The sequence below is a fragment of the Cibotium barometz genome, chromosome 36, assembly GCF_041138505.1.
Source record: "Cibotium barometz isolate CiBa-2024 chromosome 36, ASM4113850v1, whole genome shotgun sequence".
NCBI lineage: Eukaryota > Viridiplantae > Streptophyta > Polypodiopsida > Cyatheales > Cibotiaceae > Cibotium > Cibotium barometz.
Window position 1 is genome coordinate 47,846,109 of NC_141081.1, and position 17,072 is coordinate 47,863,180.

The 17,072-nt window shown below is 42.9% G+C and overlaps 1 protein-coding gene and 1 pseudogene across 2 annotated transcripts; one reads left to right on the forward strand and one right to left on the reverse strand.

The window, feature by feature from the left end:
* Positions 1 to 495: 495 nt before the first annotated feature.
* Positions 496 to 1,483, reverse strand: LOC147617975 (uncharacterized; annotated as a pseudogene).
* A 579-nt stretch (positions 1,484 to 2,062) lies between these two features.
* LOC147617976 (uncharacterized) lies at positions 2,063 to 4,127 on the forward strand. Of its 2 annotated transcripts, XM_086776236.1 has the most exons (2): positions 2,063 to 3,539; positions 3,603 to 4,127. In XM_086776236.1, exons 1-2 carry the CDS (start codon positions 2,139 to 2,141, stop codon positions 3,867 to 3,869), a joined length of 1,668 nt encoding a protein of 555 aa, XP_086632362.1. In that variant the 5' UTR covers positions 2,063 to 2,138; the 3' UTR covers positions 3,870 to 4,127. The 2 variants fall into 2 exon arrangements, with proteins under 2 accessions (XP_086632362.1, XP_086632361.1); XM_086776235.1 differs by having other exon boundaries at positions 2,065 to 4,127.
* The last annotated feature ends 12,945 nt before the right edge of the window (positions 4,128 to 17,072 follow it).

Below are 17,072 nucleotides of genomic sequence, written 5' to 3' on the forward strand. Positions count from 1 at the left end.
TGCAGCAGATCTGCTCTTGTTGCATGTGAATCCTTTGCACCATTGATGTGGTCCCACAACAAACTTCCGACGTTTTTGAAGATATGCATTGGGTCCAAGAGATGGTTGATGCAAAGACTTGTCCAATAAGGTAGTTGAAATAGAATAGAATACCTCTTCATCCCATTGGGGAGCCCTTCATCAAGCGCCTTCATGGCTTGCCAATGTCTCTCGCGACCATATGTGGAGGTCGACACCCGATGAATCCTTCACGCAATTCATGTGGCTTTGAGATGACATTTATGGCCCTGGAATATCATCTTTTTAAGTGCACGTGACCTCCGTGCCTCCAGTCTTGGCCCACAAACTAGACATGCATGGTAGCCACTAGTGTGACAAGCCCTGAATACTCCCCATAGCTACAAAAGTCATGCATAGTCCACATAAGTATGCCTCTCATACGTGCCTGCTTTTGTCTTCCACCTTGATGAACTCCTTTAGCTCATCTATAAGCGATTATAGATACACATCTATAAGCGATTGTAGATACACATCCATATTCTTTACCTTGTAACGACCAAGCTTTAGCAAGCTGAATATCAAATGCCCCTTCTTTGTCGTCCAACCATGGTGGAATGTTGTAGTTCACAACAACTACGGGCCACACACTATATGTTGTCGAGCGCGCTGACCAAACGGATTAACTCCATCCATTGCCAAACCAAGCCGCAAATGCCGAGGGCTCTTTTGCAAAATCTAGCCAAGTCTCTTTGTTGTGTTTCCATGCCATGCAAAATCTAGCCAAGTCTCTTTGATGTGTTTCCATGCCATGCAAACTACAGGAATGCGTTGCACACCATCCGTGGAGCGATTTCGGGAGTGCCAAGACATAAGGCTTGCAATTGATTTGCACCTGAACATGTGTTGAATGCGCGGTATTAGTGGAAAATGCCTCAAGACCTTCTCCGGCATAGTTTCCCCTCAAAGATCTTTACGATATCTGTCAGCACCACACTTTGGACATTTTTCCAAGTCCTTGTACTCCCTTTGAAAGAGGACACAATCGTTGGGGCAAGCATGTGTGGAATTATAGTCTACGCCCAACTTTCGGAGTATCTCTCTTGCATCATCTCTGGAGCTCGGCATTGTATTCTGAGACGGTAATATGTGATTCCTCAAAAGCCTACACGTCACACCACGTTGAACATCGAGCAAGCATTGTAAAGATGCAATAGTTGTTTATTTAAAACATGCACACACATTACCTGAATAGCTCTGTGATGCTTTTATCACTCCAACCAAATGACCCTTGAAGGTTTAGCAACGTAAGAGCTGTCTTCAAACGGGAAATCCTCGAGCCTTCATATAAGGGTGTACGAGCCTCTTGCTTCATACCCTCGGCCACAGGATCACTTGCCTCAAAAATTGCCTCGAGCATGTCATCCATCTCTTGTTCGAGCATCTCCACATGTGGATATTTATTGGCATTCACATCAAGAGCCATAGGCATAGCATTTTGCAAACCTTTAGTGCCCGCCACTTGGTTGGACCGCATGCAAACCCGCCTTGCAGGACTCTTGTCGCTTCCCCAATGTTGGAGTCCTGTGAGAAGCATAGCCCACATATAAATTTAAAGATACACCCAGTCTTTAGACATCCACGTACTACGATCAATTTACCGATGAAATATGTTGTGCAACCACTTGATCAATAATGGTGGGATCAAACTGTCTGTATTCCTCCACATGCTGCATCATTACATGACGTTGTCGTAACACCGTCCATTTGCACTGGTTGCAAGCACATAACACTGGGTCCAGCTCTAAGGTGCACACATGTATGCCCTACATGAGGCCTTCCCGTCATCTCATGCCCCCTCGAATCCATATAAAGTACCGGGAATATGAGGGCCTTCTCAAAGCTGAGGGACCTCAGGGGCCCAACCTTAATCTACTGTAAGGATTTGGTGCTGAGTCAGCTGCCAACTAGGCGTGCAAAAGGCAGCAGCTTTTGGCGGTGTCAGGTGTGTATCCTAAACTGCCAAATCCGACGTGGGTTCAATTTATTGGTTTGGGCACAATGGCGGTCTGTAAAACCCTAGGTTGTTTTCGAGCAACTGCAGAGTCGAGATCTCGATCTCATTCTTATTCTCAGGTGTCATGGCATTGATGAGGCGGATTCTAACCTCCAGTGCCCGTGTCCAGTTTCGGCTTCTCTCATCCTCGGCCCGCCACACCTATGCTTCACCACAGGGGGGTGGCGTCCGGGATGCGCCCCACATCACCACAGGCATGCTTCACCACAGGGATGCCTTCTCTCTCCGTCGACTTCTCACATCTTCCTCTACCCCATCCTCCTCCGCAGGCCTTCCTTTCTCATCTTCCCGGTCCTCCGCAGGCCGAGGGGAAGGAGGGGAGCCTCAGGATCTAGTAGGTTTTTTGAAGTATCTGTCGAGGTTGAAGTTCTGGTGTTCAGTTCTGGGCCTTGTTTTCACGGTGGTGGTTGCGAATGAGGGTTACCGTGTATATCTGGCATGCCGGGGAGATGTCCCAAGCATGATTCATCGGGAAGACCGTGTGTGGATCCCTTCTACAAATATGAATACTAAAGCTCTGCTGGACGAAGTTCCAGATGGAGTTTTCTATATGATGGTTGGATGTCCTGGAATCGGTAAGACTACACAGTTATGTGATGCTGCAAGGGATAGGGGAGCAGCAATTTATCTTGACGGGGCTGCACAACAGTCTTTCAAAGCCATACAGGCGACTATCAATCAAAGGTACAAAAGTCTTCGTTTCAGTTTTATGTCATGGATACGTCCTCAGTCAGGACTGGATATCCTTCGCGATTTGGCTTTCTGGGTCGAACTATTTAGACGAAAGCAGCTGGTCTTCATAGTTGACCATATTGATAAGCTGGCTGAAGCAGATGTTTTACAGCTAGTTTCATGGGCGAAGAAGCAAGCTAATGGTAAGCGCGTCACCGTAATCTTGGTGGGGTCTGAGCAGAGTACCAGGCTAATTTCCAACAGTGATACCAGAACCAGTCAACTTGTGATGTGTTATCCTCCAAGCGCTCAGGAGATAAGGGAGGCTCTGAGAAAGTTCATGAGTACCCACCCAGATAAGTATAACCTGGATGTTGAGAAGTGTCTCTACCTCCGAGGGACATGCCCAACTGAGTATCGGCATGGCAACCTCCTCGCCACAGAAGAGTATTTAATGGAGCAGTTCAGAGAAAAGCATGCCAGATTTGAGAGGCAACGCAGGAATTTCCGTGATGTAGGTTTTTGGTTCACGCTTTTAGTGGCAGGGTCTAATGGCGTGTCATTGGTGGAAGACAGGTCATTGGTGGGTCTCCAGGAGTACTATGTCCCTGACCGAGACAAGGTACTGTCTGAACCCTGCATTCTGTATTATAAGCAAAAGGTGTACTTTATCTCCGGCCGCAGCCGGGAAACGCATGCCGCTGTGGTGCTTCAGGCCTATGGAAATGAGGTCCTGGAAATCTCTGCAGAAGTCGAAAGGCTCTCTGCAAAAGTCGCAAGGCTCTCTGCAGAAGTCGAAAGGCTCTCTGCAGAAGTCGCAAGGCTCTCTGCAGAAGTCGCAAGGCTTTCTGCAGAGGTCTCAAGGCTGTGGTTTTGGCAACTTTCAGCTATGTCACAGGAACTGGTGAAAGAAGAAGGAAAGCTGGTGAAAGAAGAAGAAAAGCTGGTGAAAGTAAAAGAAAAGCTGGCAAAAGAAGAAGAAAAGCTGGTGAAAGAAAAAGAAAAGCTGGTGACGGCAAAGGAGAGGATTGCGAAAGTTCAAGAGTGCATGTCTAATAAGTCATATGAGGCTTATGGCCCTTCATATCAGACAGAAGGACCAGTTAAGGCTGAGCCGGTGTGAGTGGTGTATGTGAGACACCAGCAGAGGAGAAAGGGAACAAGAGTGCATGAAGTGGAAGAGCACATATAGTTCAATGTGTGATGCATGTAAGTTTGCCCTGGCACATGTTTTTTTTGGGATAGATATCTCAGTGTCTCCTTGGGTTGCACATTTTTTTTTTTTGGGATAGATATTTCAATGAGATATCCTTGGGACAATCAAGCTTGACATCTTTCTTGGATGGTTGGTATAATGTTAAACGTGGTGCAATTTGATGGCTTCACTTGTTATAGGCTTATTTAATCATTCATATGTATGACTTGGCTTTCATTTTGGGATGTTGGCAGGGTTTTCTACATCATTATGATTGATTTCAACTTTTGGAATGTTTAAAATGATAAAAAGTAAGTTCATCTTTGGTATTTCAGCTTTTGGAACGTTTAGAATGATACAAAGTAAGTTTTATAGAAGTGGGGAGCTGAAAAACCCACTTAATTCTTAGTTCAAGGCTCTTTTTGTAAATGTGGCTTGTTCCATCTTAAAGTAGGGGTTGATGTTCTAACTCAGTAAACTTTGTTTTGTCTTTTAAGTTTGATTTGTAACTCTTTCTTGCTCCAACTGATTATAGAGTTAGTTTAGTTCCTTCCTATGTTTGTGTTTCTTTGTTGACATAGAGTAGTCTTGGAGTGCTAGACTCTATCATGACTGAGTATGCCCATCACCTCTGGAGAGTGATAGAAACTCAGCTCGTTGGTTTTATAAAGAATATTCTTTTGAAATAACCTTATACAAACCTGCACCTACTCTTGGGCACTGATGACGTGAGTGGGGATGTCGTAATTATTGTCCACGCTATGCATGATAAGAGTTGATGAACCTACACTTCATGTCTGGACAAACATTGGAGTTAAAGGTTGCACTTTCGAGTCTTATTATTTTTAAAGTTTAGCTTAATGTTTTGTTCTTGTTTGTAAGTGCTCTAGGACTAGAGTTTATAGTTCTTTGTTTTGCTATTTTGCTTTATTGATTAGTATCTCAATAGAGTAGTTTTAAGTTCTTATTAATGATCAAGTCTTTGTAAGATTGTGTGTGTGTGTTTATGTTTATTTTTGGAAGGTTCCTTCAATTAGGTAATTGTTTTGTAAAAAATTTTCTTTTTCTAGTTTTAAGTTCTTATCAAGTCTTTGTAAGATTGTGTGTGTGTGTGTATGTTTATTTTTGGAAGGTTCCTTCAATTAGGTAATTGTTTTGTAAAAAATTTTCTTTTTTTAGTTTTTGTTGTTTTGTTTGTTTTGTTTTGTTTTTTGTTTTTGCTTTGTGAACCATATTTCTAAACGAAAAGTTGGATGCTTTGTGTAGTGGCCCCCTCTCTCTTCATCTCCTCCACCTATTGCCCGAGACAAACAAGCCCTCTCTCTCTTTCTCCCCCCGTCTGCGTTGTGAGTCACCAACAACTACTTTCTCCCTCGTGCTTGCGTTCTCTTTTTTCATAGGCAAAAGCAAAGCACAGTCCTCTTGCTTTGTGTGTTTCTTTCATAGGCGGCACAAACAATAGAGAGTTTGCATTGTAGAGGCAACAGGTGCAATGGTTGTTTTTGTTCGTAGTATTTTGTTAGTCAAGCTTGTCTTGTTGAGCCGTTGACGCCCCTCTCATGCTTTGTCTCTCTTTCTCACTCTCTACGCAAGGGGCATGCTTGACGGAGAAGCTCAACATGATTGGATACCTTAGTCTAGACTATAAGGTATGGTCAGGAGGCTAATACTTTTTGCAATAGCACAATTAAAGAGTATGTGGTAGATTCTTTAGGTTTTGTCTTTTGCTATACATCTACCCTTCAACAACCCAAAGGATTTATAATGGTAACACTTCTTTTGCAGTTGCACAAAAAAAGTTGTGGTAGATTTATGTAAGACGAAGGTCCACCACTCAAGGCCATGCTTTATGCTAACTAATTAGCCTAGGCTTGTTTATACGGACTACTTGGTGGAATAAGGTCGTACACATGTGATTCAGGCCATGGTTTTTTCAAAAGATCGGAAAACATCATGTATGCGATTGTTATATCAAGTCTAGCTTATATCCAACTGGATACAATTTAAACCTTGGAAATCGTTCATGATGATACAATTTAAACCTTGGAAATATTGAAATTTAGTTTTTCTTTTTGGTAAAGAACTGTTCTTACAGGAGGGAAAAAAGGCAAACTAAGCCCAAAGTCAATACTTGGTATACTTTTCACTTAAGAAGTAAATAAAAAATCAATCTCTTCGTTTGGAGAAATTAATACAAGTTCCTTCCAAGGGGGGGGGGGGGGCGACCTCATAAATGCGACCCTCAGTACTGTGTTGTTGTTGCAATCTTTTCTTTTAGCAAATGTTTACGTGAATCATTAGCTTTTCTTTCACAGTTATTGATTAAATTAAGTCTTTGCAAAGAAATACAATTACATTGGTATCAGAGTTTAGGCTTTCTTTCTTTTTGGAGAAAGGAACAGTTCAGGTATTCCATGAAAGGTTAGGTCTGTACATAATCTAAAGTAAGAGAAATTGGGAGCTATTACCCTTCTTCCTGTTGTGCTAGAGATTGGGGGGAGCTCCTATCTTAATACTGCACCTCTTTGGAGGGTACCTATGGTTTTAGCAGTATTGGGAGCTATTACCCTTCTTCCTGTTGTGCTAGAGATTGGGGGGAGCTCCTATCTTAATATTGCACCTCTTTGGAGGGTACCTATGGTTTCAGTAGTATTGAGCTTATAGAAAGTCTCCAAAGACTAGCCATCTGGGAAGTCGCACTGTTACGCCCCACTCCTCTATTTTAGCTTATAGAGACAGAACTCTCGCCACTGGTGTGGGTATCAAAAAGGACTATATTCCTTGATTCTTGAAGTGAGAGAACTATGGGATTTGAGGTTCAATACGCTAATAACATGGAATGGCAAAGAACTAATTTTCTTAAAGCTCCGACTGCATGTGCAGGGCTATGTTGATCAAGAGGATTTCTTCATTTCCCCTCTTAAGAACCAAGATGTTTTGTTGGGTGTGCCATGGTTTCATAGGATGGCAGCTCATCTTAAGTTCCCAGAAAGAGTAATTGCTATTAAGCATAAAGGTAGAGAGACTAACTTAGAAGTTAACGACAAGGGACATATGATTCCTATTCTATCTAAGGAAGCTTTACATAAATCAATAAAGTTTGCTATTTCTGTGTATATGATTTTTGTCAAAGATTCTTCTAAAGTTGATAACTCTCTCTTGTCTGAAACAAGTGATTCATCAAAAGTAGATACAAATTTAAAGTTGTTTCTAGATGAATATTCAGACTGTTTTATCGACTCTATTCCAGGTGAACTACCTCTCCCTCACGAGGGGCAGATGATCATAAGATAGAGCTTATTCCAGGAAGCGCACCACCCAACAAGCCACCTTATCGAGTCTCTCCTGTGCCCAGTAGGAAGAAATTATGACTCAAGTGCATGAACTATTGGAGAAAGGGGTGATATAGCCCAGCTCATCTCCTTTCTGCTCTCCAGTACGGTAAAATAAAAAAAAGAGATGGATTACAAGAGTGTAAGAGTGGTTACATAAAGTTCTCTCTCTTTGAAGACCCTCAATAGTTTTACTGTGATGTCAAGAGGGGGTTAATGTCACCAAGCAACGCAAGATCTGCTGAGAGCATACGAGGGTAGCATGGTGTTGAAAGTAGAAAAATGTGGGTAGAGTCGCAAGGGAAAAAGCGTGAGAAGGAAATGTGAAGACTGGCCGCGCATGAGAAGAAAACGTGAAGACTGGCGCGTGGGTTGAAAGAAGCATACGGCTACTTGACGCATGGGCAGAAAGAAGTATCGCACGCATCTTCAAAGTTGAATCGTGCCACAGTTCTTGGGGCCCAAGAATCTCTCTGTGTAGGAGCGTTCTAGCTCCCTTCTCTCAACTTTTTCTGTTCGTGTTTGTGTTTTTGAAGGTTAAGTCTTTTATTTAAGTGAAGGCGAGTAGTTCTCTCTCTATTTGGGCTTCGACCTCCAACGCTCCCTCTCTCTCTCTCTCTCTCTCTCTCTCTCTCTCTCTCTCTCTCTCTCTCTCTCTCTCTCTCTCTCTCTCTCTCTCTCTCTCTCTCTCTCTCTCTCTCTCTCTGCGGTCTTCTATGTTAGGTGGGGAAACGGCCATGGGATGGGCACTTGTAGGGGTGTGTGAAGAGATAGAAGGGGTCCCAAAAAGGGTGGGCGAGAGGAGTGTGTAGAATGGATAGAAAGAGGAGAGAGAAGATGTAGACTTTAACCTTTTTAAATTAATGCCAGGGGGTTTAGTATGTGAATGGAGGTATAGTATGTGAGTATTCTTAACTTTCAATAGTGCTTGTTCAATGTCCTTGTCAATGCAAACATTCTATTTTTTCTTGAAGTTGACAATAATAATTGCCTCTTTTCTCATTAGAGGAGAGCCTATTTCCAAAACCCCAAAGAGTGCCCTCCCCCCCCAAACCAAAACCCCTTCCGCCGCCTCCTCGCGAATTACGTTAATGATATGTGATTTGGTTGATTGTGTTCATGTTGTTGGTTTTCTTGTAGCCAATATAATTGTGACTCTCTCTCTCTCTCTCTCTCTCTCTCTCTCTCTCTCTCTCTCTCTCTCTCTCTCTCTCTATCTATCTATCTATCTATCTATCTATCTATCTATAAAAGAGTAGTTAGGATCTTCATGTATGAGAGAAAACAAAGAGAACATAGAGATCTTTTTATTTAAATTGCTGCAAACAAGTCAATAGACAATAGTTCTTTTCCAACCATGTGCTTTGGTAAGAAGCTTTGATAGCCAATTGGAAACAACTAAAGAGTGAAGGTTGTATGCTAAATACAAGGGTTGTAAAACTATCTCCACGTGAAGCCCGGAGTATAGCCTATAAAGCATCATTGATACATATGTGCTTTTTATGACCCTCTTTGAGTCAAGGGTGAAGGGGCTATCCTGTGTATGCTTCTCCTTCTGCTGATGAGTGTCTGTCAGAATGGGGATAGATGAGAGTGAGTTCATTGTAATTGTTCTTCTCTATGGCGTAGCATCTCCCTATCTACATGGAAGAAGTTTGTTCTAGTTCAAAAGCACTTTCTTGCGAACTTTGCCATACCTTTTTTGGAATCCAAAGCTCTACCCATTTAAATTATGGGCAGAAAGCAAGTCATGCAATACCTCATCAACAACTACCATGGCATACACTCCCATGCATCACATAGGAGGAAAGTTGCAAGCTACAAAAAACCTACAAGAGTAAGATCTTGAGCGCTGGTTGGCAAGCCATAAAGAAGTGGTTTGCGTGATGGGATGCAATACACTTCCCTAGATCCCATGGCCAATGAAGCCTTCCTCCAATGACAATGTATCACTGAATGGGATTACGAAGGGAGTCCCATCACACGACCCACATTGCCCCTACCTATAGGACCACCTTTTGCTTTGAGAGAGGATCTCATGCCCCTGCCTACATGGAAGATCTTGTACCTATCTCAATGATCTATGTCATTGTGGCTATGTGCCTTAATTCACATACACTTCATTGTGAAACCAGGTGCAAGAGAAGAAGCACACCATTTATGTATGCTATGCCCCATGATTACACACCCTCTTGAAGTGTCCCACCTTAGAGCACATTCATGAACGCTTCCCTTACCTACTTCAAGTGGCTCACACCATTGACACATCCCTTTTCCCAACAATCCAATTGCCTCTCCCTTGCCACTTTCATTACAGCCATAATAGCTCATAGAGAGATTCCACCTCAAAAAATGACATGTTTTTCTTTTGTCCCATGTATACGACCTCCAAGAGAGAGAGAGAGAGAGAGAGGAGATCTATCTATCATCTATTCATCTATGTATTTGTCTATCTATCTCCCCATCCTTTGCCTCTTTATCAACCCTTTTTTTGAGTTGAATTGGAATGGGCATAATCTAAGGGATGGAAGAGTGCCAAGGTAGGAGCTATTTGAATTGCTCTTAATTTTCTCTTCTATATAGGCTAGTTTACCACTAAAGATAAGAAATGTAGCCATTTAAGTGGATGTTTAAATTGATCTTCAACAAAAATTAACGGCGGTGAAATTTATCTCCTCTCTCTCTCTCTCTCTCTCTCTCTTTCTCTCTCTCTCTCTCTCTTTCTCTCTCTCTCTCTCTCTCTCTCTCTCTCTCTCTCTCTCTCTCTCTCTCTCTCTGTGCATACATAAGACTAAAAGGTGCACAAGTTGCCTTGTATGCTATAAGCCCTCTTTCTTATACTAGGAGGAGGCTCCCCATTGTATTTATGGCTTTCCCTTTCTTTCATTTGTAGTTTAGTTGTTGTTTAAATGGATGCCCCTATCTTATGAGTCCCTATAGAACCAATCATAGTTCATCTCACTTTGGATTAAGCTCTCATTGGAGAGTGTCCTAAGAGGTGGTAATTGGAGAAGAATGATGGCCATTCCCTATATCGTGCAATTTTAGTTTTTGTAATGCTTGTACTTTACACTTACGTTTTTTTCAATAGCCTACACCGCCATGAGTAGCAAACAAAGATTGAGTATCAAACAATGATCTCTCTCTCTCTCTCTCTCTCTCTCACACACACACACACACACACACACACACACACACACACATTCATTTTGCCTCACACTTGTTTAGGTTTGCCTTTCCCTCTATTGCCTCCCTCTCCTCTCTGTCTCTCTCTCTCTCTATCTCTCTCACCTTTTGTGTCTTGTCAACAGCTTGCGTCTCTTTTGGTGCTTGTGGAGGCCCCCTTGGCATGTCTTGCTTGCACTTTTGCAAACCGCAAAGTGCGACACACGGAGATGACACATATTATGTGAGGCAACGCTAGAGAGAGAGAGAGAGAGAGAGAGAGAGAGAGAGAGAGAGAGAGAGAGAGAGAGAGAGTCTCTCTCTCTCTCTATGATATTTCTTGCAAATAACAAAAAAGGGTGAGAGAGAAGAGAGAGAATTGATAGAGAAATAATTATGAAGATTCCAAGGGCATCTTGAAAGATTCTCTTGGACCTTTCCATCACCCTTTGGGTGTTAGAATTATCTTGGATACTAATTAAATCATCTTTTCCATTTAAAAAAAAACATAAAGTTTTAACTTCACTCCACTAGGATGTGTTAGCTATAAAATTAGAGATGTACCCATACAAGGCTACAATAGGGTGTCTAGTGAGGGATCCAACTTGGAACCTTTAGGTAACAAGCAACCCCCCTTATAGCCACTAGAACAAGCACACTTTGCCTATCATATTCCAAGCTGTTTTTTTTAAACTTTGACCTATTTTCTTCCCTTTACCAAACTTTCACTTGGATTCTCTACTATGAATACCTTTCTAGGATATTGTGAATCAAAGTGTTCCCAAGCTCAAAGTGTCTAAAATTTACATAGTTAAGTATGTACACTCAACTCTCATTAGCTTTAAAATGGTGCTAGTGCTAAAAAAAACTTGCATTACATATAAAATTACTAGTTCAAATTCTAAAAAACTGGCCAAAACATTTAAAGCCGGATGCCAAGATTTAATCCACCCCTGGCCAAAATAGATCTTCTTTATTTCTATACAGATACATAGAAAATTTAGAGGGTGAGCGAGAGAGAGGTAGAGAGAGAGAGAGAGAGAGAGAGAGAGAGAGAGAGAGAGAGAGAGAGAGAGAGAGAGAGAGAGAGAGAGAGAGAGAGAGACTATTCAATATTTACTAGAAAAAAATGGCTTTTAATCAATTTTATTTTCAAGGGAAAAAGAAATATTATCTCTTAAGATTAGATAGAAATAAAAGAAAACTATAAAATGCCCATATATATATATATACAATTTGTAGGGGGGGGGGGGAGAGAGAGAGAGAGAGAGAGAGAGAGAGAGAGAGAGAGAGAGAGAGAGAGAGAGAGAGAGAGAGAGAGAGAGAGAGAGAGAGAGAGAGAACCTTGTCAATCAATTTGGATTTTGGCTATTAAGAGCTTAAAAATAATATCTTTTAAAAAATAAAATTGAATGACCTTTTACTCATAAAATAACAAATAATTTTATTGGCAGGCCATCGTGAGAATTAGTTCTCACCTTGTTTTATTATTTTGGAAGCCTTATAAGTTGCATAAAAAATTAAGGCTATGTAAGTTGATAGAGAGAGATAGAAATAAAGAGAGAGGGAGAGAGATATAGAAAGCAAGAGATATCTTAGTGTTAGTTTCTTAAAATGGCACCGTACATTGTCATAGTACTATCTATTTGTAAGTTAGATCCATCACCCAAAAATGTTTATTTCTTTTAAAAAATATTTGCATCTTTGTCAATTAATGGGGCCTTGTCTAGGAGTAGAAGGTGGTTCAACTAGTTCATAGCAACCCTCTCTCAACCCTTGACTTGTCCAACTCTTCCTACACTATAAGGAAGCTTGGGTCCTTGAAATCTTGACTATAGTGTACCTTTTCTTAATAGTCCAACACTTATCTTTTTGTAAAACTATAGCCATTGCATATGTGACATTTACAAGCCACCCCATTTCTAAATAGTTGATTGATCAATCTCTTAGAAAATCTATGGAGGAACAATATCCATCACCCATGCATAAACCAACAACTTCATCTCAACAATATAAAAAAGTAGTTGTATTTAAATGGTTAAGATTTTTATTAGATGGGAGGTCTTAGAAATGATGATTACTTCATACAACTTACCTTTTCTTGTTTCCTTGTTTAATAACTATCGCACCACGACAACAATCTTGAAAATTGTGGCTCTCTTGTCTTTTCTTCCTAGCAAATCTTCCATGGCATAAGTCCTATTCAAAGGGCTAAGGCATATAATAGCACCCAAGTGATCATTGACCTAGAATGTTGGCGTAATCATGTTAGGATCTCCGATAGGATCTCTATCTCTAGAAGCTCCAGTGGCTGATGACATGGTTGGTGATTGTCTAAGGTATAAGCTAGGGTTTTCAAGTTTAATCAAGCCTACATGAGAGATGATATAGCTATTAAAGTCCAAGCTTGAGGTGTCTTCTTCTTTGATTGATTCTAGGATTGAGGTTTTAATTGTGCCACTACCTCTTGTTGAAGCATGTCCTAAAGATTGACAACTAATAATTGTACATATCACAAATTCAAGGGGTAATGAGATATTACTCACCTTCCATGAAAATTTAAACTTCAAGGTTATTGTTGGGGGTGGAATTCTCACTCTATTAATAATCTAACTTCACCTAGGAGTGCTAAATATGAAAAGATGTACAGAATAAGTAGAAAAAATCCTTCAAAATTATCTATAGTGTTCGTGGATTGCAGGTCTTCTTTTTGGAATCAAAAGTTGTATATGTCCTAATCGTAGAATTTCTATCTGGATGCTAAAGGTGCCCTAAAAATGTAGATCACATGTCTCGAGTCAACAAACCCCTTAGGTTGGGACACTTAACCCACACAGAGCAAACAGTGTGAGGTGTATGACTTGGAGATCCTCCACCCTGGATAGGGGCTAGTCGGGCATCAGAGGACACTGGACCACCAAACACAGGACATTATGGGGACCACTGACTAGATTTTGGAGCCAGGCATCGTCTCGTTATTTATATAACAGGATGCTACAACGGCCGGGATCAGTGACATGCTTCCCACATGGGGGTCATACACGGACCGGAGGCACGGTGGCAGACTACACTATGGGGTCTTTGGAGGCATCACAGCTTGTCATCTCATTCTCCGTTCCACCTCGTCCTATTGGGGCAGATCATACATACTTGGCATTTTCACTAGCCGGATCACCAGTATCACCAGCCCCCCACATACCGACGCCACACACTACCATCTACTTCACACATGACATGGCAAACATATACACTGGCAGAGTAGAGGATGGGCTCCTACTCATGGATCCCCTCGCACCTATGGATACTATTACAGCAGCCCAGCTGGCATCACTCCTACACACGACTGCATTACAGAGCTTCCCACATCGTGTACACTCAAGAGCGCCTGCGAGATCTGGGACTATGGCCCAGAATAGATGGTATGATGACGAGTGCAGAGCCCTATACTCACGGCTCCGCATACAGAGAGCCTTGGGAGCCATCACAGAGCAGGAGTCGAGGAGAGAGATGAGGAGACTTACTCGCCGCAAAAGGCGGGCAGAGATACAGGAGCTAGAGATTTTTCATTTCTTCATGAGTAGAGATAGCCTTGTCTCATGGCGGCACTTCATAGAGCCCCAGACACCGACACCTATTGCAGACCCACAGACATGGCACACATATGCAGAGGGCCTATACCACGCCCCACAGCAGCCACCTATACCCCAACCACAGGATCCTTGACCTACCACAGCTAGCTTCTTTACCCACTCGATGTATAGGAAGCTATCCGCTGCCTACGGCATGGACGGGTCGCCGACCATATGGGCCTGCAGGGTGAGCATCTCATATATGCAGTAGATTCTTTGGCTCCTTTTCTTGCACACCTGTTTAACAAGGCACTAGCAGAGGGTTTGCCTGCGGAGTGGACGATGCACACCATTGTGCCGATTCACAAAACAGGGGATATGCTCGATCCGAGCAACTACAGGACGGTTATGGTTGGCCACGTGTTGGCCAAACTCTATGGTGCAGTGTTGGAGCAAGAGCTTAGCTTGTATGCTGAGCGAGCAGGTTTACGCTCATCAGGGCAGGTAGGCTTCAACAGAGCTTTCTCTACCACTGACCATGTATTCACTTTGAGATGTATGATTGATCAGGCCAGAGTGAGGAAGAGAAAGCTCTATATTGCTGCTTTGTGGATTTTCGCAAGGCATTTCACACAGTACCACGAGATAGGCTCTTTTAACGCCTATAGTCTCTTGGCATACCAGCAGATATGACATGGGGCATCTATGCATTATATGAGCAGGTTTTTTGGGCAAGCCAGATGTCCAGGAGGTATGTCTGAGACTATTGCTAGCACCATTGGTGTGAAGCAACAAGGATGCGTGGCTGACTTCATTACATTGGGAAGCGGAGATGGAGTTGATTTAGCAGGTACCTCAGTACATATTATGCTTTATGTTGATGATATTGTATTAGTGTCTGTTCTCCAGGTGGTCTACAGCAGCATCTACATGCGCTTGATGATTTCTACACACAGAGGGGTCTTACTGTGAACCTTGGGAAAACCAAGGTTATTGTCTTTCATACATCAAGACAGGGCAGGAGTCAGCTGACATTCACTCTCGCAGGACGCCAGGTGGAGGTGGTGACATCATACGTGTACCTAGGGGTTACCTTCTCTGCAGAGCAGCAGCCACACGCTTCACCATGGGTTCAGCAGCCAGAGCTAGATTGACACGGGGATATGCAGCATTGGCTATGCGAGAGAGACAGTGCCACCAGGCGCATTTTCAGGAGCCTCGGACGAAGGGGTGGCTATTGTATGGAGTAGCGGTATGGGCGCCAGGCCTTGGTGGACACAGATAGAGAGACCACAGGCCCTCATGATGGCACGCATGATACGCAGCAAACCGTCAGTACCTCATGACATTATCCGAGCAGAGTTTGATGCACCTCCTATGATGGTAGAGGCCATATTTCAGACTATATGCCTGCTAGACAGATTCAAAGAGATGCCACAGGATAGATTGTCATACAGAGCTTTTGAGGCATCTAGACAACTGGCTGAGGCAGGAGACAGAGGATCATGGTATGCACATGTTACACATTGGTTCTCACAGCATGGCCTAGACATGGATCATCTACCACCATTCCAGTATGACAGGGATGCACCACATATCCGTCTCTCTCATAGTGAGAGAAACAGAGTATTGAGACAGGATCTATGGCAGCTCTATACATGAGAGACATGGATATCCCCTACACAGCCTCTTCCACCGAAGATGCTATACTACAGAGATCACTCCATGAGTATCACTGATGATGGATTTATAGAGAGGCCTAGATACATGGAGGGCTTTTTACCACACGGCTCCCGAGTGGCTATTGGTAAACTTAGAGTTTCATCACACCGATTGGAGATTGAGAGTGGCAGAGCAGCACGGATCCCCCGAGAGGAGAGGGTATGCAGATTGTGCGGAGAGGAGGTGGAGAGTGAGGAGCATTATGTATGCAGATGCAAAGCATACACATCCATTAGAGAGAGATATCCCATTTTATTCAGAGAGCCACATTCCCTACACCAGATCTTTGAGACAGCAGACCAGCGCATACTGGGGAGATTCATTCTAGACATACAGCGCCACAGAGAGATCATTACAGGCTCAGACAGCTCCAGAGGGGGGACGACAGACACAGATTTTTTCAGAGATCCATCCCACTCCCAGCCCCTACACGGTAGGAAATTACTCTCCAGAGAAAGAGCAGAGACACTCAGAGCCCGCAGGAGACAGAGGACACCTGGCTTTCGGACACCACGCCTATACCAGAGAGAGATGACAGAGATCAGAGCTCAGTTTCACAGAGAGGGTGCGGAGCGACTGGCTCGCTTCAGAGCACACCCAGGCATGTTCTTCAGGGAGCTGTGGACACCCCCTTCAGCTAGGTTGCATATCATGATTGTATACTCCATGCATATAGCTTTGCATTCTCCTAGTAGTAGAGCTCCATCACCTTCACCACTCACTGTACTTATTGCACACCCAGATTCAGCTTTTTAGTTCAGTACTTTTTCATTTTGTTGGGATGACAGAGGATACCCCATACAAGTACACCGATTTGTCTCATAGGCCGAGTTCGGTTTTTTGGAAGACGTTAATAAAATCTCTCTCTCTCTCTCTCTCTCTCTCTCATTTTGTTGGGATGACAGAGGATACCCCATACAGGTACTCCGATTTGTCTCATAGGCCGAGTTCGGTCTTTTGGAAGACGTTAATAAAATCTTTCTTTCTTTCTTTCTTTCTTTCTCTCTCTCTCATCTTGCTTATCGGTTGCAAAGCCTAATACAAAGGCAATTTTCCCTCTGTGTGCATGTTTGGGTGGTTGGGTTGGGTGTGAGTGTGTGTGTGTGCGCGTGTTGTGTTTGAAGATTATGTTCTAGCCCTAGCTAGTGGTGCCCCCCCATTCTTTGTTGGGTGGTTTTTGGGCTGTCAGAGAGCCTTGCTATAGAGGCATAGCGTTTCCTATCGCTCCTTACATATTTTGGTATCCCCATTGAAGAGGCTCTCCTCAAGTTTTCTTAGTGTGAAGCGGCAATGGCATTCCCTTATCTGGAGTTTCATGGCAAAGACCATGAAGATGTCAAAGA

Excerpts from the sequence above, each read along its gene's own strand:
- LOC147617976 (XM_086776235.1), top strand. The coding sequence starts at position 2,139 with ATGGCATTGATGAGGCGGATTCTAACCTCCAGTGCCCGTGTCCAGTTT.